The following is a 21,302-nucleotide window of genomic DNA, read 5'->3' on the forward strand; positions in this document are numbered from 1 at the left end:
AGTTAAGAATGGGAAAAATTAGGCTGAACATCAGGGGAACTTCCTAAGGGCTTGTTTACCCCCAGCTCTTCACTGAAACAAGCTTTGTTGCTATAAGCGTTCATAGCAATATAACTATCCAGTCATGGCCCAGGCTGCATTGCATAGGTGCTGCACAGACACAACAAAAAGATGGTTGCGGCCCTGAAGAGCCTACCCAGTGAGAAGTGCTCCCAGCTTCTCCCAGAAGTTGGGGGTGGGGAAGGAAGGAGGAGGGTTTTTTACCACACATCTGCAGGAATCACAGGGCAAGGCCAGGAACTACAGCAAGGAAGAGCGCTCATGGCAGGTTTTCTCCCATCTTATCTAAGCTCACAAGCTGAAAAAAAGGGAAACCTGCCCAGAAAAGCATCCAGTCCAGCTGTCTGCCTCTAACAAAACATTGCCAAATCCCTCTCCACTGCAACCTGGCACTGTTTGCTGACACAGCAGTGCAAGGTCCAGATGCCCCCTCTGCTTTTCATGCAGTGCCCTGGTTATCAGCACAGCAGTTAGGCTTGTAGACTCGTGCTCTGGGTCCAGTTTGGATAGATCTGACATTCCGGTCAGTAAACTCGGAGGAGGGGAAAGTCAGGCCAAACAGAAAATTGGAAGTTTTACAAAGTTTGATCTGGTTTGATTTGGTCCCTCTCCTCAATGAACACCCCCAAGTATCCAAGTACAAGTGTTCGGTCACTAGTTAAAGCTCACCCGTGCACTGTGGATTGCCACCAAAGACAGGTTTCACTCTTTCCTTCAGTGCTCAAAGGGGTATATAGTGACTTTCATCTCCGCCAGCTTATCTTAAATCAAATCAATTGAAAGTCAAGTAAGCCGCATATCCGTGTTATTGGGGGGATCATTCTGGTAGACATCAGTAAAACTTCAGAAGCAGTCTACAGTGTAGGATTTAAATCTGTTTATTTATTCCTCACATCAAGTATTTAAGATAATATCCCAAAATTAGTCCCCCAATTAAATAATACATAAAACACCTGCTTCACCTATAAAAGGCCAGTTAACTTGTTAAAAAAAATCATCCAAGTCACTTTCCTTCTTTAGACTAATGTCCAGTGGAAGATACATGGGGCCAGCTCTGCTCCCGTTTACTTCCATATAAATCTAGAATGATTCCATTGACTTCAATAAAGTCACTAAATGTGTCAATCTGGAGCAGAATTTGCACCCAAGTCTGTATACATTTTGTTGGTCTCTACAGGGATATTTTAAATGGTTAATTCATCAGGCTTTAGCAGATTACAAAGATTACAAAACCGCTGTTATGGGAGTAAACATTGAAATTAGTATGAAGAGTCCGAATAAGTGACCTGCTCTTAATTTAGAGACGAACAGAAAGAGACGTAAATACGTAACAGACTCAGGCCTGGTTTACATTAGTGTTATGGTCGATGTAAGGCAGCTTACGTCGACTTAATTATATCAGTGTGTACACTACAATGCTGCTTCTGCCGAAATAAGTGGCCTGCTACACCGACATAACTACTCCACAAAAGGCGTAGCGCATATGTCGATGTAGTTAGACACTGTTACTTACATCGCCTTTTGACTGTGAGCCCGCGCACGGCTGACAGCTCTGGCTGTCAGCGGGGGGCAGGGAGGAGCGGGCGCAGCTGTGAACCCCAGGGTTACCAGGCTCCAGCTGTCAGTGTCTCTCAATGTCCCACTTCAGTCAGTGGAAGCGCTCCTGGTGAGGACACGCACCGAGAGAAGGAGCAAGTGTGGACATGAACCACCGCTTTAATTACTGCGGTGGCTGTACGTCAACTTAACATAAGTCGACTTAATTTTGTAGTGTAGACATGGCCTTTATCTACCTGCACAGCTCCCCAGATGAGCTGTGCTAGAAGATAATGCTAGCTAATGCGCTCACTTCAAGTAACTGAACTATATTTTGGGTCTGGAAGGAATTTTCCTCCAGGGCAGATTGGCAGAAGCCCTGGGGGTTTTTCACCTTCCTCTGCAGCGTGGGGCACAGGTCACTTACTAGAAGATTCTCTGCACCTTGAAGTCTTTAAACCATGATTTGAGGACTTCAATGGCTCAGACACAGGTTTGATACAGGAGTGGGTGGGTGAGATTCTGTGGCCTGCGTTGTGCAGGAGGTCAGACTAGATGATCCTTAAGGTCTATGAGTCTATAAGTCTATCAACTGTTTCCCACTCAGTGCTGAAATTCAGCATCACGTACGCAGCCACCCACAATAAATGACTTTACTAAATCTCATTACATTTGTATTTTCAATTTGCTTGTAACCATGTTCCCTGCAAATTTAACATACAGAATACCCCGTGATCTGGAAGCACGGTGATGTTGGTCCCCTCTATATAGACTCTTACATGCAATGACACTACAGTAGAACCTCAGAGTTATGAACACCTCAGGAATGGAGGCTGTTCATAACTCTGAAATATCCATAACTCCGAACAAAACTTTGTGGTTCTTTCAAAAATTTACAACTGAATATTGATTTAATGCAGCTTTGAAACTTTACTATGCAGAAGAAAAATGCTGCTTTTAACAATCTTAATTTAAATGAAACTAGCACAGAAAAGGTTTCCTAACCTTGTCAAATCTTTTTTTTAAACTCCCCCACCCTTTTTTTTTTTTTTTTTTTTTTTTTAAGTAGTTTAACACAGAACTGTACTGTATTTGGGTTTTGTCTCTACTGCTGCCTGATTGTGTACTTCTGGTTCCAAACGTGGTGTGTGGTTGACCAGACAGTTCATAACTCTGGTGTTTGTAACTCTGAGGTTCTACTGTATTATCTACCTTTTAGGTTCTGTTGAAAGCCTTGTCTACACAGGAAAGTTTTACCCAGGTATAACTCCAGGTGTGGACACACGTAAGAGTGGCTTTTTTCAGTTTAGCTTAAACCCCTTCCCAAGTGATACAAGCTAAATTTAAATAAAAGGCACTCTCAGACCAGGATAAGTGTCCCCACAGAGAGTGTTATACTGGGATTAAAGTCTCACCTTAGGTTTTACTGAACGAACACATATATGTTGACAAGGCCTAAGTCATAAGCCACAAAGACTTTCAGCAGCAAAGTTTTCAAGTGACCTGAATTACAACGTAAAATTCCACCAAAGAATCTCTTCAAACACCAGTCGAGGATCAGAGAAAACTTTTCCCACTTACCCAGCTCCTCTGTCCCTCCCACTCCCCTCACCCTGACACCTAATGCTTTTTTCCACTGCTCAGCAGCCACCCAATCACCCCAGATGCAGCGAGCTGCTTTCATAGAGCAGAAACATCACTGCAGCACCATTGGGAGACCCCAGACATGTAGACTATAGTACACCCTTGTTCTCCCATTGCCCTTCTCTGGCACCTCCAAGGATCTCATAGCACTTGTCAGAAATTAATGAGGCCTTGCAGCTCCTGTGTGAGGTAGGTACGTATCAAAATCCCCATTCTCCAGGTGAGGAAATTGAAGCACAGAGAAATTAAATGATTTGTCCATGGTCAGAGCTGGGTACAGAACTGAGGTGTCCTGACTGCCCACTCCCTACTCTACACAATCGATAAGGAATGCCTAAGGCACATTGCTCTCGCGAGGGACATGACCAATTTTCATCTCATCAGGAGTTTGGATTCGCTAGGATTACACAGTGCTCAGTTATAAGCCACTTCTCTGCCAACCAAAGAACAAAGGAAGACAAAACAATTGCTGATGGACTGACCCAAATGAAAGAGCCTCCCAGCAAGCCTGGAGGACAGAGAGATGGGACATAATTGAGGCGAGAGTGTCCTGCCAACAGCCTGATCCAGATGAAAACGCGCAACAGAGAGCAAGGAAAACCAAGCCAAACTCAAACATTTGTTATGTTGAAGCTGGACATACCCAGTGTCCCATTAATACTCCATGGAAATAAAAGCCTAATTAAAACAATTGGTTGTCAGACAGGTTAAAAAAATACCTTTGAAAACTATTAAATATATAGATTGTATTGCCTAAAAACAATATATTAAGTCACATCTTTAAGAGAGATGAATGTATGGGGTGATCTTCGGGGCCTGAAAGCCATGTGGTTGTTGGGATCCCACGGTTAAGAAGTTGGGGGGTGGGGGAATGGACATCTGTCACCCCCATCGGAACGTGGAAATGCTATAAGCACTGTTGGTTGCTCTGCCTCCAATGCAACCTGTAAATCACTCACTTAGCACCAGGACTAGCCGTATGGAATGAACGGCTCTCTCAGACCGCTCTCCTATTGACATGACCATCAGTGACTTCTGCATCGTGCACGTGATCGTACGGCATGACAGTAGCAATTATTGCCTTTCTTCACATTAGATTATTGCATTCAATCCTCTTCAACTTGCCAGTATGTCCCAAGGCCTGTACGCGGAGCTGAGCAGTCGCACCGTGATCTCCCTGCAGCTCTATCGCTTTCTCCCCCACTTGCCTGTTGTTTCCTAACGGGGGAGCCATAACAGAAAATGGAAGGTCTATTGAGGCCGTTATCTGGAGCTTTAGAACAGCAATAAAGCATGAGGGCAAGGCAGAAGATTGGTTTCATCAGCAAAGAAACCCAGAAGGCCTCTTGGACGGGGAATTTTGTTCTTCAAATGAGAGACTCTCTCTTCTAGCAGCAGAGCATGTTTTATACCTGGGATTCCTGCACTGTCACACACCCCGTGAAATGCTAAAATGGACTGTGGGCCTTTAAGAAATTCCATTGGATGCAATCTACAAATGAACTCTACCGGGTGGCAGAACATGACCCTCCTCTGGGTTTTGCTGCAGCAATGGTGGGGTGGGAGCAGGACGGTTATCTGGCTCGGACACTGTTGCTACAGAAGGTAGCAGCTTTTCCCAAGAGCTGGCTGATGGCTTCCATGTCCCCTTTCCAGAAGATCACCAGGGTGAATTCAGCCCGTCGTCCTCATGCTATAAGAGCAAATCAGCAAGGGTGGTTCCTTGATGCCATCCAGGAGCTTTAAGCACCTGTGCCTCTGCTTGCTTCTTCACAGTTTCCGTTTAGCGACATGCCTGTCAGAGCCACTCCCTCCTCGGGGTCCTGCAGGCCACCTACAAGGAGCAGGGAAAGGGAGACATAGCAAGGTCACTGAGGAAGATGCAGACAGGAGTCCCGGTTTTCAACACACTCATTTTATGCAAATTGTGACTCCTATTTTTAATTAAGGATCAAGGTTTAAGCAATGAATGAACCATAAATTGGAGACTTTTCATAATCAGCTCCAGTTTTGGGCATTCTGGCAGCGTACGGGATTTTAAACTAACACCCGAAGGTGACTCACCTCGCCCGCTCATCTGGCTCCCCATCCTGGAATCTCATCCACACAGACAACCCCCACTCCCGTGTGATGCCTCATCAACTTCCACACGGGCAAGAGGGTCCGTCTGCCTGAAATCGATTGCAGGATCAGGGCCTTGAATGTTTATTGAACTGGATTTTCTTGCCACCACAATTTTCAATGGAGCAAATGCCGTTTCTGTACCAAATTTTAATGTTTCACAAACTGGGCATTTCAGTGATTTGCCCACATAGGCTCCTGTTTAATCTGAAGCCCCCTAGTTGCACCATTGTCACATAATGAATTAGTATAACAAGAGGGTTCTCCACGTGGGTGTCCTCACCACTGGTCATGGATCAGTTTAGAAATTAACTAGGCAAAAGATACATTTACTATGAATAAAGGTATGATTCAGGACTCCTGCCGAAGCAATCTGTAGCCTCTGGCGAATGGTGCCCCTGCAGAAAGGGGATCATTGCTGGGAAATGCAAGAATTGTGGGAACAGTATTTGAAACTGCATTTCCAGAGAACCTCAGGAATGATCTGGAGTAGGGCTCTACGTCATTATTTAGAAACAGAGATAAGTTCTGTGTCCGGCTTTGTCTACACTAGACAGTGGCATAGTTATACCAGCAAAGCTTTCTAGTGGAAATGCAGCTTATACCAGCAAAAGAGTGCTTTAGCCGGTATACACCTCTACCCCGCTATAACGCGGTCGTGGGGAGCCAAAAATCCCTGCTGCGTTATAGCTGAAACCCGTTATATTGGGGTAGGGGCAGCAGGGCTCCAGCAGTGATTTAAAGAGCTCCGGGCTCCAGCCGCTGCAGGGAGCCCCAGGCCCTTTAAATCGCCAGTGGAGCCCCACTGCCACAGCCCCGGGGTAGCAGCAGTGGGGCTCCAGCGGGATTTAAAGGGCCCAGGGCTCCCCACAACAGCCGGAGCCCCAGACCCTTTAAAGCCCCCCTGTTACCACACTATACGCGAACCCGTGTTATATCGGGTCACATTATAGCGGGGTAGAGGTATAGTTTACACCAGTTCGGTGAACAAAATAAATCATCTATACCAGCAAAAGGACCCCTTTGGCAGTTTGCCAGCACAGCTATGTCAGTTAGGGGTGTGAATTTTTTCCACACTCTTAAATGACATCACTTTGCCAGCAAAACTTAAGTGTAGACCAAGCTTCAGCTACACTCATAGAAGTCCACTGACTTCAGTGACACGACGTGTGTAAATAAAGAGAGAACTGGGCCCACTGAGTTTTTATTGGACCAGATAAAAGACCTAAGAGATGCTGGCAAAGCACCTACCAACACAGGGTCCTCTGCCACTGCAATAAAGACCAGGGATGGGAGAGGTAATGAGTCAGACCCAGCAGGGAGAGAGACCCGGAACGTTCATGGTGGTGAGACGGTGAGGGACTGAAGAAAGCGGGTGGTCAGAACGGGGGGGGATGTGAGGTTAGAAGACCAGGAGGGTACAGATGCACATGCAGCAGGGGGTAGCTGCCATGCAGCACTTTGAAGATGCTAACTGCTGTGCGAGTGCTGCGGCCCCATTAGCAATTTGTAGTTCAGACATGTTCTAGCAAATCCATTGCCACATTACAACCAACGCTGCGTGCAGGCCACTGCAGTGAGCACAGGCAGATAGAGGGACCCAGCAATGTGCTCAGAAAATACCAGGGCAAGACAACACTAAAAGAAACATCCCAGCCAGCTTGCTACAGAGACTGTCTCTCAGCATTTGGATGTGGTGGGGATGGCTGTGCCTATGGTGTTATATGTGCTGCCACCAGAGGATCGATTCTAGGGGCATTTAGTACTGATGCATCAGCCCGTATATACTGAGAAGATGTTCTCCCTAAGGAAGCCAGCCAACATTAGGCTTGGGAATCAGAGCCTGCTGGTAGAAAAGGACCATAGGCCAGACCTTGTGGCTTAGTGGGAGCACTCGGCATCATCATAGGGGAGATTCAGGTTCCGAGGCTTCTCCCGATCGACCATTTCTTAGACTGGAAAGATCTGGGAATGCTGCCGGGGAAAAAAAACACGGTTGCCACACATCGTAAGACACAACTGTCCTGCTAGGAGCCCACTGCTAGATGTGTGGAGAATACAAGCACCTCAAGGGAGCTGAGCATACCCTCATGAAGGTTGTTGGCAGCATTAGCCGATCGGCTTCTTCTCCGGCTCCTCCTGCCCCAGGGGACGCACCGCAGGAGGGAGGGGAATCTCCGCTTCTCTCTCTCCTCCCCACCTTGGAAATAAAAGAGCACGGGGAGTTCAGAATGTTATCAGCAAGAGCCAGGGCTTTCTCAAGACCTGCCTTATTCTGGGTCACGTACAGTACAGCTGTTCCCTGCTGGCAGACAGTGGTACCCCATGCTCCTCAGCCTTGGGGTGTTGGAAATTTGGGCCTCACCATGTGAAATCATTAAACGGTACCCAGAAATCCATTTCTCCCCTGGTGAAAATTCTGACCTAGAGTGGACACATTCAGAACAAGGACTAACTATTTGTCCACGCTTTCTTGCTGCCAAGAATTTCCTTAATGATTTTCACTAACAGTTGGCTTTGGAGGGGTTTTGTATTTGCTTCAATGAGAGACTGTTGGCAGCAGCAGGAGGAACAGCAAGGAAGCTGGCACAGATTTGCTTGTGCACACACACGGCAGCTGTGAGAACTAAAGCATAAATGAAGAGAGAAGGCAGGCAGAAACCTCACATCCTGCGTCAGGGCCTTGGCCCCAGACACTTATATTATTGCTTCCTATTGATTGACTAGTTCTCCCCTCCCAGGGAGACCTGCTGGAAAGAGAGAGATTTATATTGTATTTAACAATGCCGCAGAATCTGCATAAGGAAAAGAACATTGCAGCGGAAGGTGAGTTATTAGGTCTTGAGGCATTACTGTAAAATACCAGGTTTCAGAGGGGTCACCGTGTTTGTCTGTATCAGCAAAAACAACAAGGAGATCTTGTGGCACCTTAGAGACTAACACATTTATTTGGGCATAAGCTTTCGTGGGCTAATTCACAGGAGTCAAGACTATTGCGGGGCTGTCTGCAAGCGAGGACTGGCCCGTCTCACAAGGTCTGTGAGAGTGAGGGATCGTCCTTCAGGATAGGTTGTAGATCCTTGATGTGCTGGAGAGGTTTTAGTTGGGGGCTGAAGGTGACGGCTAGTGGCGTTCTGTTACTTTCTTTGTTGGGCCTGTCCTGTAGTAGGTGACTTCTGGGTACCAGAGCCCCTTCTTGTCAACTGTTGGAAATGGGCCACATCCACCCTAATTGAATTGGCCTCGTTAGCACTGACCCCCCCCCCCCGACTCGGTAAGGCAACTCCTATTTTTTCATGTGCTGCATATTTATACCTGCCTACTATATTTTCCACTCCATGCATCTGATGAAGTGGGTCCACGAAAGCTTATACCCAAATAAATTTGTTAGTCTCTAAAGTGCCACAAGAACTCCTCGTTGTTTTTGTAAAATACTAGGATATTAGACAAGGGTAGTTTTACTCTCACACAGCCTCACGTGACAAACAGATTATTGTAGCAATCGAGTATCCCCAAATCCTAGGATATGCAATATCTCATCCACCAATCAAACCTTAACGCCAAGAAACGTAAGTTATCAGCCGCTTTAGCAGTGACTCTCCTTACTAAGGCAATCAATCTTATGCAACTTTAAGCCGCACAAAGTGATCAATATTTCCTCTTGACCAACAAAACAAATCCCCCAATAAAATAATAGATAAGGCCGTAAGTGTAAGTGGATATCCATTGTCTCCATCCAAATCCGGCTTGGTCTGCACTTAAAACTGTACCAATGTTGCTGCATTGGCCAGGGGTGTGATCAACACAGCTACGCCAACAAAACCATTAGTGCAAAGTGCTTCTGTCAGCATAGCTAATGTCAGGTTGTTGGGGAAGTGGATTGTTGTTTGAGGGTGCGGGGGAGAAAGGAGGGTGTTCCTACATCAGCAGGAACATAAGAACGGCCATACTGGGTCTGACCAATGGTCCATCTATCCCAGTATCTCGTCATCCCACAGTGGCCAGTGCCAGATGCTTCAGAGGGAATGAACAGAACAGGACAATTATTGAGTGATCGAGAAAACTCTTTCCATCAGTATACGCTGCATCTAAACTAGGGGGCTGTGCTGACATAAGTTATGTCTGCACTACAGACCCTACGTTCAAGAGAGGTGTGGGACCAGAATAGCAAAGGGCTGCTGTAGTTCAGGTCTGCACTGTGAGGAGCTGGGTGGTGGCATGGTTTGAATAGCACGGAGCTGCAGAGCAACACTGAGACGAAAGGGAAAAGGCAAAGGCTTGTCGACACAGGAAAGTTGTACTAGTAATACTGGTATAGTTACGCTCCTGCATAAGAGTAGCTTTTTTCAATGTAGCTTACACCCCTTCCCAAATGACATGAACCAAACCAAGAACAAAACACACTTATTCCAGAATAAGCATGCCCCCGCCCATACTGGGAGCTATACCAGCATAACTCCAGCAGTTTAAATTCACACCTTATTTATAACAGTGTCACTTTCCCGGGTAGACATGTCATGCCCTCATAACATTGCTACAGCTCAAATCTCTGCTGCTCATCCCTTGCACAAGTTTAAAAATACTATTCCCCATTGTATTGGTGGTGAAAGCAATAGAGCCAACCCCGGAAGTCCTGACTCCTGTGAATTCTTCTCATGCATACGAGTAAGCTCACTGGGGCTACTAGCACGGGTATGGGTTGTAGGATCGGTATCTCGTTGTTATCACACACACCAGTTTAAAACTACCATCCCCCAAGGGGGGGGGCGGCTCAGGCAGACCAGCTGCAGTGACAAGCATCCTCCAGACACCTAAAACATGAGCATACGGGGCCCTATGCAAACAGGCCTTCTGAAGCACCCACTGAAGACTCCTAGAGATGCTGCTCTCTTCTTTGCTACCTGCCAGGTTATTTCCACCACTGCCAGAATAAAGAGCAAGGGGGGAGAGGGGGGCTATCGATATTTGTGAGAATCCACAAGCACCAGTTTCCCTAGCATCAAAGCAAAGCTGCTAAGGCAACATGGTAGGTAATAAAAATAATAATTGGAGATATACCAATCTCCTAGAACTGGAAGGGACCTTGAAAGGTCATCGAGTCCAGCCCCCTGCCTTCACTAGCAGGACCAATTTTTGCCCCAGATCCCTAAGTGGTCCCCTCAAGGATTGAACTCACAATCTCTGCTGCTGTTCTAGTGGGATGTTGGGACCAAAAGGATCCAGAGGGTTCTGGGGCACTTGGGAGAGTGACTTAAAGAAGAGGGTGTGAAGCAAATGCCGAGACCCCAGCAGGATTCCCTTGACGGGAGACAGATGGGCGAAGGAGAGCAGTGTCAGGCACATGGAAGTGAGGGATGGAAAAGCTGCGTGTTCCTGCCTCAGTACAAAGTCACAGGCGCAAAGGTTGCAACTGCCACCAGCCTTGGAGCACTAGAAGGGGGCAGTACGGGCTTGAAAGGGGTGAAGGGACCAGGCCGGGATCAGATCCAAGCTTCCCCAAAGTGCAAACTCAGGGTTCCAGGTCGGCTCATTAGAGAGAGAGCACCTGAACCACGAAAATCGTGGCTGGATTCATTCAGACCTGGCCTTCAGGGAAAGGGGAGAGTAATCTGATGGTTTCTGATTCCATCTGGACAGAGACAGGCCCGAGTCGCGAATTTCAGATCTGGCTCCAAATCTCACTGCTGGATCTCTAGGACAGCCCAGGCTCCTGGGGTGCGGGATCCAACGTCCCAGTCTGGGTACATACCTAGCAGAAGATTCACCTGCAACTGTGTGAGACCAGTTCTGTGGCGTTACCGGGGCAAAGGGTAACACAGGGATGAGGGTCAGGCCCCTTTTGACAGAAGATGCAGAACGTCAGCCCGGTACGGTTCTGTGGAGCGGCCAGGCCAGTATTCCCAAGGCTCGCGGGGGCAGCGAGCTGGGGCTGAGCTGTTGTATGTGCAGCTAATGACGGAGCCAGCAGGGGGCGAAGGCCTGGCAGCTCCACCAGCAGGAGAAAAGACACGGGAGACAGGACAAGGAGGCCAAACCACAGGAACATGAGGCGAAGCCAAGAAATAACATCAGGGATCTGAGACGTGGGTAGGAAACACCCAGGAACGGGGATGTCACCGAGTGCCTCCTCCTGTATGCACTGAAGTGGGGAAAAGGCAAACGCTGCACAACCCAACCCCAAATCCTGCAAACGTCTCTCCTGCCCCATGGCAGCAGCCACGCAGCTGGCTCCTGACCCAGGGAAGCTGACAGGCCTTGTCAGGAGACTCAGCAAGGGAGCTTTTCCGCCCCTCTGCCCCACCCCCACCCCCACCCCCACAGGTTTCACCATGGGAAGGAGCCAACTGGGCCAAAGGGAAAAATAAAAGCACTAAGGGCAAGGGGAGGGTGGGTCCTCTGAGGGGGGACTACAGGGGCTGAAGTGGGGCTGCTGCCGCTGGGGAGCCTATGAATCCTGGCTGGGGCCCTATGGCTCTGGAGAGGGTCGGAGGAAAATGCATTTGAGGCCAGCTGCAGGCAGGGATGCTGGACAGTTAGCAGAGTGGCGGTGCTGAGAGCCATTGAACCAACTGTAAACCCTGTACACGATGGAAACCACTTCAAGCCGGGGGGGGGGTGTGTGAAACAGGATCCCTAGTTCCAGCACCTCTGGCCACAGGGCCCTTAGGGCAAGAGGGGCAGGGAGGAGCCTTTGGATGGGATCCAAGCATGTGGGGAAAGCAGAGAAAGCGAGGGGGAGAGAGAAAACAGGACAGACTGAGACAAGTACTATCAAAAAGGGACGGGAGCTCCAGGGGTGCGGAAGAGGGGTTGAACTGCCATGTGGTTGCACATAAACACGCAGATGAGGTACTGGTATAACTACACCGGTTAGGGGTCTGATCATCTAGCAGAGTGTTTTTACCTGTATCGCCCCTAATGGGGATGTAGTTATATGTGTAAAGCTTATTCCCCTTACAGGAATAAACTATACCGGTGTCTTTATCCTAATGTAAATGTGGCTACATGTACACTACAGACTTCGGCCAGCATAGCTACTTTGGTCAAGGGTGTGATAAGACATCATTTGTGACTGATGCAGCAGTGCAGGCAAAAGTCCCTAGAGTAGATACAGTTATATTGGCAACACCATGCTTCTGAGCATGCTGCTTGTTTCGCTCCAGGAGAACCAGAGTGTGAGCGGCTGGAATATGCTGTACCAGGAAAAGCACAGTTACGCCATGTGACATTATGAGTGTAATATAATATCTCACTGAAAGGTGACACAGGGCCAGAAAGAGTTAATTAACTCTCAGACTGACATAACCCACGGCCCAACTTTCAAGATTTGTTAGGAAGATATGTAATACAGCGCTTTGAAATGCAGCCTGCATTGTTAGAGATAGAAGGGGAGCTGTTTGCTCAGGTCTTGTGATGTAAGTAAACAAGTCTCCTCTATTACTATGGCTTTGATTCAAAGATCAAAAAAAGGAGTAGGAAGACACTTGAGCAAAATAGCATTATTGTCTATATGTCTCTTAGAAGGTTGTGGTAACCTGTATCTGAACTGTTTAATGGATTAATTACCCTATGCTAATTGTCAGGATGTTTGGGAGACAAAGTTAATCCTATTGTTTTCTCAGGCCAAGAGGCTGCTGGAAATGTATAAAAACCCTGGGTATGAAAAATCCTTCTTCATCTCAGATCTGCTTTGGGTTTCAAGAAGGGGAAACCCTAAGCCATAAGAATTGAGATCCCCAGTCACTGACTGGAGTCACCTGTCACCCTGAATATGGATATTGGACTATAACCTGTGGACTATTTCTAAAAGGACTTTTGGCAACTACCTGAACCTCAAGAATTGAATTCAAATCTGTATGTATATTGATTTTTAAACCAACACACACTCTCTTTTTTTTTTTAAATAAATTTTAGTTTAGTTAATAAGAATTGGTTATAAGCGTGTATTTTGGGTAAGATCTAAGTTATCATTTGACCTGGGTCTGGGGCTTGGTCCTTTGGGATCGGGAGAACCTTTTTTCTTTTATTGTATTGGTTTTCATAACCAGTCATCCCCATAAGGAGCAGTGCTGGTGGCAATACTGGGAAACTGGAGTGTCTAAGGCAGGAGTGGCCAACCTAAGCCTGAGAAGGATCCAGAATTTACCAATGTACATTGCCAAAGAGCCACAGTAATACGTCAGCAGCCCCCCATCCCCTCCCCAGCACATCCCACCGGCCCCCAACAATCAGCACTGCCTCCCACAATCCCCTGCCCCCCCCAATCAGCTATTTCACCAGTGCAGGAGGCTATGGGGGCAGGGGGAAGGAATGAGGGCATGGCAGGCTCAGGGGAAGGGGCAGGGGCCTTGGGGGAAGGGGTGGAGTGGGGGCAGGGCTTGGGGTAGAACAGGGGGTTGAGCAGTGAGCACCCCCCCCCCCCGCACATTGGAAAGTTAGCATCTATAGCTCCAGCCCCGGAATCAGTGCCTAGGTAAGGAGCCGCATATTAACCTCTGAACGGCTCCGGAGCCACAGGTTGGCCACCCCTGGTCTAAGGGAATTGCTTGTGAGACTTGTGGTTAGCCAGTTGGGTAAAACCAAAGTCTCTCTGGCTGGTTTGGTGCCTTAATAATAAAGGACACCCAGCTTGGGGCTGTGACTGCTCTGCTCTAAGCAATTTGTCCTGAATTGATACTCTCCTCCGTTGTGTCCTAGCAAAGGCAGCATGGTTACATGCCGGTATAAACCGCATCCAGACTAGGAGTGCCCTGCTGGCATAACCTAGCAGCACACCTACCCTGGTAAGGCTCCCTTGGTAGACACGACCTGCATCCACACTTCTACTGGCTTTAATGATACCAGCCTAGTAAAGCCAGTACGACTTGTGCCAAGCCCCAAGACAGAGCTGCTGAGACAGAAGTGGGTTCAAGACCATAGCACCAATCAGCTGTAACCAGTGGTGTTCCTCACAGCTGTGAATTATTACAGTACATTTATACCCACAGTCCTGTCTTGTGCTGTGATCCCATCCGACCTCAGAACTGAGCAGCCGGGATGGGTCAGTACTGGGCTGGGAACCCCTCCGGGATGCCGTAGAACAGGGGCGCCTGGGACTATGCAGGTGGCACCGTTTCTTCTGAACCGATGCCCCCGCACGGACAGCTGCGCTTTTGCCCAATTCCAACTCAGGGAGCCACGTTCCCCTTGCACGTCCTAGGGCCTTTTGCGTCCCTTACCCCACCCAAGTCCTGCTGAGGGTCCAGGGAGACCCAGCCAGGGGTGGCTGCCTGCCCCACGGCGGCATCTGCAAGAGACTGGGGGCGGGGGCGGCCAGGCAGGATCAGCGCTGCGGGATGCCCCCGGTGCTGACACAGGCAGGGGAATGGGGCAGCCCCCGGGGGGAGCAAATGGCAGGAAAGACCCCGACGCCCCAGGCCTGCTCTCCCCGCCCCCGCCCCCGCCCCGTACCTGCTCGGTGCTGCAGGGCCGCTCGCAGGGCTCGGCAGGCGGCTCTCCGGACCTCCCGCGTCCCGTCCGGGCGGCCGGGGCTGTAGGCGGCCGCTTGCACCGTGTCCTGCCGCTGCCCCTGGAAGACCTCGCGGAGCAGCGTCTCCAGCAGCAGCGCCGCCGCCGCCTCCTCGCTGGGGCCGGGCTGCACGATCACCCCCACCAGGGCGGCCGGCGGGCCCCGGGGCAGGCGGCTCCGCAGGTCCCGCGCGATCTCCCGCAGGCGGGCCCGGGCTCGCCGCGGCTGCAGGGAGCCGGCCCGGCACAGCAGGAAGATGAGCGGGGAGCGGATCTCCCGGCCGGCGCCGCCGCGCCCGAGGCACACCCGGACCTGGGGAGGCGGCGCCCCCCCGCCGCCCGCCGGGCCCCCGGGCCGCCCCCCCCCGCCGCCCGCCTGGCCCCCGGGCCGCCCCTCCGGCTCTCCCCCGCCGCCCGCCGGGCCCCCGGGCCGCTCCCCCCCGCCGCCCGCCTGGTCCCCGGGCCGCCCCCCCGGCTCCCCCCCGCCGCCCGCCTGGTCCCCGGGCCGCCCCCCCGGCTCCCTCCCGCCGCCCGCCGGGCCCCCGGGCCGCTCCCCGAAGAGCTCCTGGGCAAACGCCCCCAGCAGCGCCCGGGTCTCCCCCGCTTCCAGCACCTCCCCGACCAGCAGCACCTCCGGCTTCCCCCCGACCAGCTCCAACAGGGCCTGGAACTCCTGCAGCGCCTGCTCCCCGGGGCCCGGGGGCTCCCCCTCCATCGCCCTCCGGGCGCTCCCCGTCTGCCTCTGCAGCGCCGCCCCGGGCCGGGGCTCAGCGCCTGCCCTGCCCCGCCCCTCGCCACCTCAGGTTGTTCCCTGGCTTCTTCCCCCTGGGCTCCTGCTCCTAGCTCCACGTGGGGTGCAGGGGCGGGGAAACAGGGGCCCAGAACGTTTATGACCCACCCCCTTTTGTGGGCAAAATATCCCCCACCAGCCCAAGGCTTCTAGGATAAGCTGGAACCAAGGGGTGCTACGGTGGGGGGGTCAAGCCTGCCCTGGTTGCAGTCTCCCAATCGGAGCAACAGCCTTGGTTAAAGGGAAAATCCAGAGAACAAAAAATAAGAGGTGGAAGGGGGGCAGACTAATGGTCCATCTAGCCCCCTCTGCTGTCTCCAGCAGTGGCCAGTACCAGAGCTTCAGGGGGAGTGTGCAGAACTGGGTACGTAAAGGTTTCAGAGTAGCAGCCTTGTTAGTCTGTATCTGCCAAAAGAACAGGACTATCTGTGGCTTTCATGGGCTACAGCCCACTTCACAGGATGCATGCAGTGGAAAGCACAGTAGGAAGATATATACACACACAGAGAGAACATGAAACAAGGGGTGTTACCATACACACTCTTAGGAGAGTGATCAGTTAAGGTGAGCTGTTACCAGCAGGAAAGGAAAAAACTTTTTGTAGCGGTAATCAAAATGGCCCATTTGCAGCAGTTGACAAGAAGGTGTGAGGACAGTGGGGGTGGGAAATAAATATGGGAAAATAGTTTTACTTTCTGTAATGACCCATCCATTCCCAGTCTTTATTCAAGCCTAATTTAATGGTGTCCAGTTTGCAAATTAATTCCAATTCAGCAGTCTCTCATTGGAGTCTGTTTCTGAAGTTTTTTTGTTGTAATATTGCGACTTTTAGGTCTGTAATCAAGTGACCAGGGAGATTGAAGCGTTCTCCGACTGGTTTTTGAATGTTATAATTCTTGATATCTTATTTGTGTCCATTTATTCTTTTGTGTAGAGACTGTCCGGTTTGGCCAATGTACATGGCAGAGGGGCATTGCTGGCACATGATGGCATATATCACATTGGTAGATGTGCAGGTAAACAAGCCTCTGATAGTGTGGCTGATGTGATTAGGTCCTATGATGGTGTCCCCTGAATAGATATGTGGACAGAGTTGGCAACGGGCTTTGTTGCAAGGATAGGTTCCTGGGTTAGTGTTTTTGTTGTGTGGTCTGCACAGACACACCCGTAGAATCCCAAGCAGGGGTATTCTATCTGCTCTGCTCCCCAAGATCCATAAACCTTGAAATCCTGGACGCCCCATCATCTCAGGCATTGGCTTTGCCCCCTGAGTTAGGCCAGAAAGAGCTGGCTTAGCCCAGGTGAGCCATAGGCAAGTGACTGGTGAAAGTAACTTAGTAATTGACAAGCACCGATAAAGAGAGGAGAATCTTGCCTAGGGATCACATTCTGCTGCCATAAGACCATATGTTGACCTACCTCACTGACAGCAAGGTCACCCACTTCTGAAAAGAATGGGCCATGTAGTAAAGCTATAAAATCAGATACAGTCTCATAGACAGGAATGGCCTTTAGTTGGAGCTTGTGTAAGGATTTGTTTTCATTTATTTCAAGTCTTGCCAATCACCCTTTATCTAATCTGGTGTAGATACATTCTGTCTCTAATACTACAGACTTTGAAAACAACAAGGAAGGATCACAGGCAACAGCCACATAGCTGGGCCCCCGGCTTTCACTTCTCATTGCTAGATTCTAGGAACTCCATACCCAATACCTAATTTATTATAGTTTTCCTTTGGCTGAAGCAGGTAATGGGTCGGGAAGGAGATCGACTCTATTTAGACATGGAGCTGGGGGAAATTTATTCTTTCCCTGCACACACACACCCCACACACCCCCTTCATAGCACCGAGGGAAGCTGGGAACTTATTCCAGCAGTGAGTCCGGAAGGAAAGCTCTGTAGAAAGAGCCCTGTTGCTGAGAAGAGAACCAGAGGGGAGGTCGTCTTCTTTGCTCCCCAGCCCTGGCAGGAGTGAGCCATGCTTTACAAGTTTGCTTTGGACTTTGACTGATGAAAGCCCTTCTCTATTTATGTTTGCGCCTTAAAGGGGCAGGACATTAATTAGGCTTACTGATGACAAAGCCTCCCACCACACAAAGGTGTTTAAATTGTGCCTTAGTATGCAAAATAGTGTCCTGTGCCATTGGAGTCCTATCACCTGAAGCTAAAAGAATAATCCTTAACTGGAGTATGAGCAATACCTAGCTCCTATATAGCTTTTCAATGAGTAGCATCCAAACCCTGACCTGTTCTGGGACAATAACCCCTCCAGTTGGAAGCCCTGTGGTTAATGTAGGTACATCCTAGACATAAAAGGCAAATGAATCCATACTTAAATTGGATGAGCATCACGGATTATTTTTGCTTGGCAGCAGATACCTGGCTTATTTGAATAAAAAAACAACCACTTCTCAAATGAAAGTGTCTGTAAAGATCCAGTTCTTGTTTTATGCTCAGCTGTAATTCTACAGCTCATTTTGTTTAGATGTTCCTTTGTCACTATGTTCATGGGGAATGTGAACATAATCCACCCTCTCCAAACAACTGTGTTTACATTTCTCTATTCATTAACAAAGGTAAACTCTAATTGCCAATGCAGCTTTCTCTTCCTACTCATTGTTTTTCAAGAGACAGAACTAGCACCTAACAAACAGAGTTTAAAACAGTACCAATTTAGTGGTACATTGCAAGTGACTTTCATGTAGCCCAAACTAAATCTCTTCAGTGGTATGACCCAAGCAATTATATCAAGGGTGCTTAAGAGGCCTGGAAGTTGTAGACAACACTGGTCTTTTCCACACTGCACTGGTTACAGGCCCAACTTGTTAGCAAATGGAAGTGAAGTCCTGACTGAAGCTAGGCACCGAACTAAAGAGATATGGTCTGAAGCGTTGCCAATTATTCCCATCCTGGATCTCTCCTGGGCAGGGAAAGTTAATCTGACCAAGAAGTCCTTGGTTCCAGTTCAGGTTTATGGACCATCTCTTAGCTCTCCTCCTAAGTCCTGCTATATTAAGTTAGATGGAATATATGGGCTAAATATTAAAGTGTGTTAAAAAAGGCCCACAGTTTGGTATGCAGAGAACTCAGCCTGCTTAGTGCCATGGCAAATACATAATTCAATTCATGCCACAGAGCAGAAGTTTATTGATTGAAACACACAAAAGGAAAATAATCCACAGGAAGTAAAGAGCACTGCCACTGAAATTGACTGTTTATGCAAAACAAACAATCAAAACCCAGCAAAGTCCCTTTTTGGAGACAGTGGAGATTGGCTAAAGTCTCTCATTCAGTCAGTCACACAGCGCTTCTTGGTGGGGAAGAAAGGGTTAGTGCTGTTGTTCAATTCCAAATAGGGAATAATCATCACTTTCCTGCTTTAGACAAATCTGGGACACACACAGGGAGAGGAGACAGGAGAGTAAAGCTGGAGGAAATTCAGCTTTTGTTGATGTTCTTGGGATAGAGTGGCTGGTCAGGCACAGATGGATGCTGGCAGGTTGGCCATGACAGCTGGTGCTGTGGACCCTGGCTCACCTTCTGGGTCAGGGGCATCATCTGGTTGGTCTGCTCAGCCCCTCTCAGTCACTGGTCCTTCTCAGACTGGGAAATGCTGGCTGGGTTGTCTCGTCTCACCACCCTGGTGCCGGGCAGTACAGCTGATTTCAGGATCAGCTGAAAAGCTGAGAGAGATAACACAGGAGGATGATAGTGGGGCAAAAAGTACACACGGGAGGGGAAGACAGAGCAGGATCTCACATGTATCAGTTTGGGGTCCTCGCTTTTGCAGCACTGATGGTCAAGCGTCCCTACTGGAGTATCAGTGTGTGGTATCAGGCAACAATCCTTCCTCTGCAGCTGCGGTGATGTCAATAAGGTTTAGTCTCCCCTCTGAAATCTCTTTAATGGTCCCCAAAGAGGCGATGGGTGGAGTAATCCAGCCACTCATTATTTTGTCCACCAAGCAGGCTTAATTTCCAACACACCGATTTTGGTTCATTGATTTCCAATCCTCTGCTCCTCTTGTTCACCAGTCATAACCTTAACACAGTTCTTCCGTGGGATCAGACGACCATTTCTGTTTAAATTAAGTCAGTTGGTCTAGCTCCTTCTCATATCTTTTTTAAACAGACCTTTATATCAAAGGTCATTGTAACAATTCATAAACCTTTACCTACTTTTCAGCAGTTAGGCTAACAATTAACAAAGGCGTGTTCTCAGCATATCTGGCTGTGGGCTTGATTCAGTCCCATTGATCTCAATGGACAGTCTTTCCATGAATGTCACTGGACACAGAATCTGGTCCTAATGACTCTGCTATTATTCCTTCTCCTTCACAAACAAGCTAACACGCAGGTTCAAAGAAAATCACAGCGATTGCATGACTCTCATTTGTACAGTAGGATTCCAAAAGCTGAACAGAACCCGTGTGACGTTGCACTCCATATGATTTTATGAAAATATGCTAATGAGTGTCTAATATGCTAATATAACTGGAATATGCTTCGTGCAAAAGGTCTCTTGTAAGGTATCATTACAAAGCTTATAATCTACTGAGTGTGGTCATCCTATTTGTATGAGTATCATTCTTGTATCTGAAACTAGAAATATGAAGTATAACTCTGAGAGCCTATTGTAATTATGCAAAGTGGGGGCCATTAATGGTGGTTTGGAATCCTGATGGCTCCCATTAACTAGGACAATTGACTATAGATGGCTCTGTTTACTTGCAAGCCTTCCTGTGAGTCAGGCTGGGAGGAATGAAGGCTTGGGGGGGTCTCACAGGCCATGTGACCATGTCACCTGGTACTGGAATCCATCTTAAACCTGGTGCTTTTCCATTTAGAAGGAGGGATGGGAACCCAGAGAGACAAAAGATTCCCACCCTGTGCTAAAGCTATAAAAGGGAGTGAAACAGAACAAAGGGGGCTAGTTACCACCTTAGCTGGAACTAACAAGGACTGTGCCAGGGGAAACGATCAGGCCCAGACTAGGAAGGAGTCTAGTCTGTGAAAGAAGCTTATTGGAACATCTCTGAGGGTGAGATTTACCTGCATTTAGTTTCCTACTGTATTAGGTTTTGACTTGTTTGTGTTTGTTTTATTTTGCTTGGTAATTTACTTTGTTCTGTCTGTTATTACCTGGAACCACTTAAATCCTACTTTTTATATTTAATAAAATCACTTTTTACTTATTAAATAAAATCACTTTTTACTTATTAAATAACCCAGAGCAAGTAATTAATATCTGGGGGAGCAAACAGCTGTGCATCTCTCTCTATCAGTGCACGTTGAGAGGGTGGAGCAGCCTGATCCCAGCGGTCTGGGAACTGTGCTCTGCAGGAACCCTAAAAGTTAGAGGGTAAAGCCCTGTTAGCTCTCCTCTAGTCTATCACCAGCTGCACCCCCTTTCTCTCCAGCCTCCCAGACATCCACATGCACCCCCCACCCCTGGGTCCACACAAAATGCTGCTGCTGAATCTACTGTTTGAGCCCCTCTCCTGGCTCCCCCCTCTGCTACCACATCATATTCAAACTTCTCCTCAGCGCCTCCAAAGCTCGGCACAACTCTGCCCCACCTGCTTACCCGGCCCGTCACCATTGCCACCTCTGCTCTGGCAGCGACGCCAGCGTCATCCACTCA

The 21,302-nt window shown here is 48.8% G+C and overlaps 1 protein-coding gene across 1 annotated transcript; it reads right to left on the reverse strand.

The window, feature by feature from the left end:
• Positions 1 to 3,971: 3,971 nt before the first annotated feature.
• C9H2orf72 (chromosome 9 C2orf72 homolog) lies at positions 3,972 to 19,214 on the reverse strand. Its single transcript, XM_045029093.1, is given in 5 exon segments — positions 3,972 to 5,074; positions 7,448 to 7,561; positions 14,812 to 15,619; positions 15,622 to 15,711; positions 19,197 to 19,214. Coding segments are annotated over 5 exon segments (1,122 nt in total). The 3' UTR covers positions 3,972 to 4,982.
• Positions 19,215 to 21,302: the final 2,088 nt, after the last annotated feature.

This window comes from Mauremys mutica, chromosome 9 (genome assembly GCF_020497125.1).
Source record: "Mauremys mutica isolate MM-2020 ecotype Southern chromosome 9, ASM2049712v1, whole genome shotgun sequence".
Taxonomy (NCBI): domain Eukaryota; kingdom Metazoa; phylum Chordata; order Testudines; family Geoemydidae; genus Mauremys; species Mauremys mutica.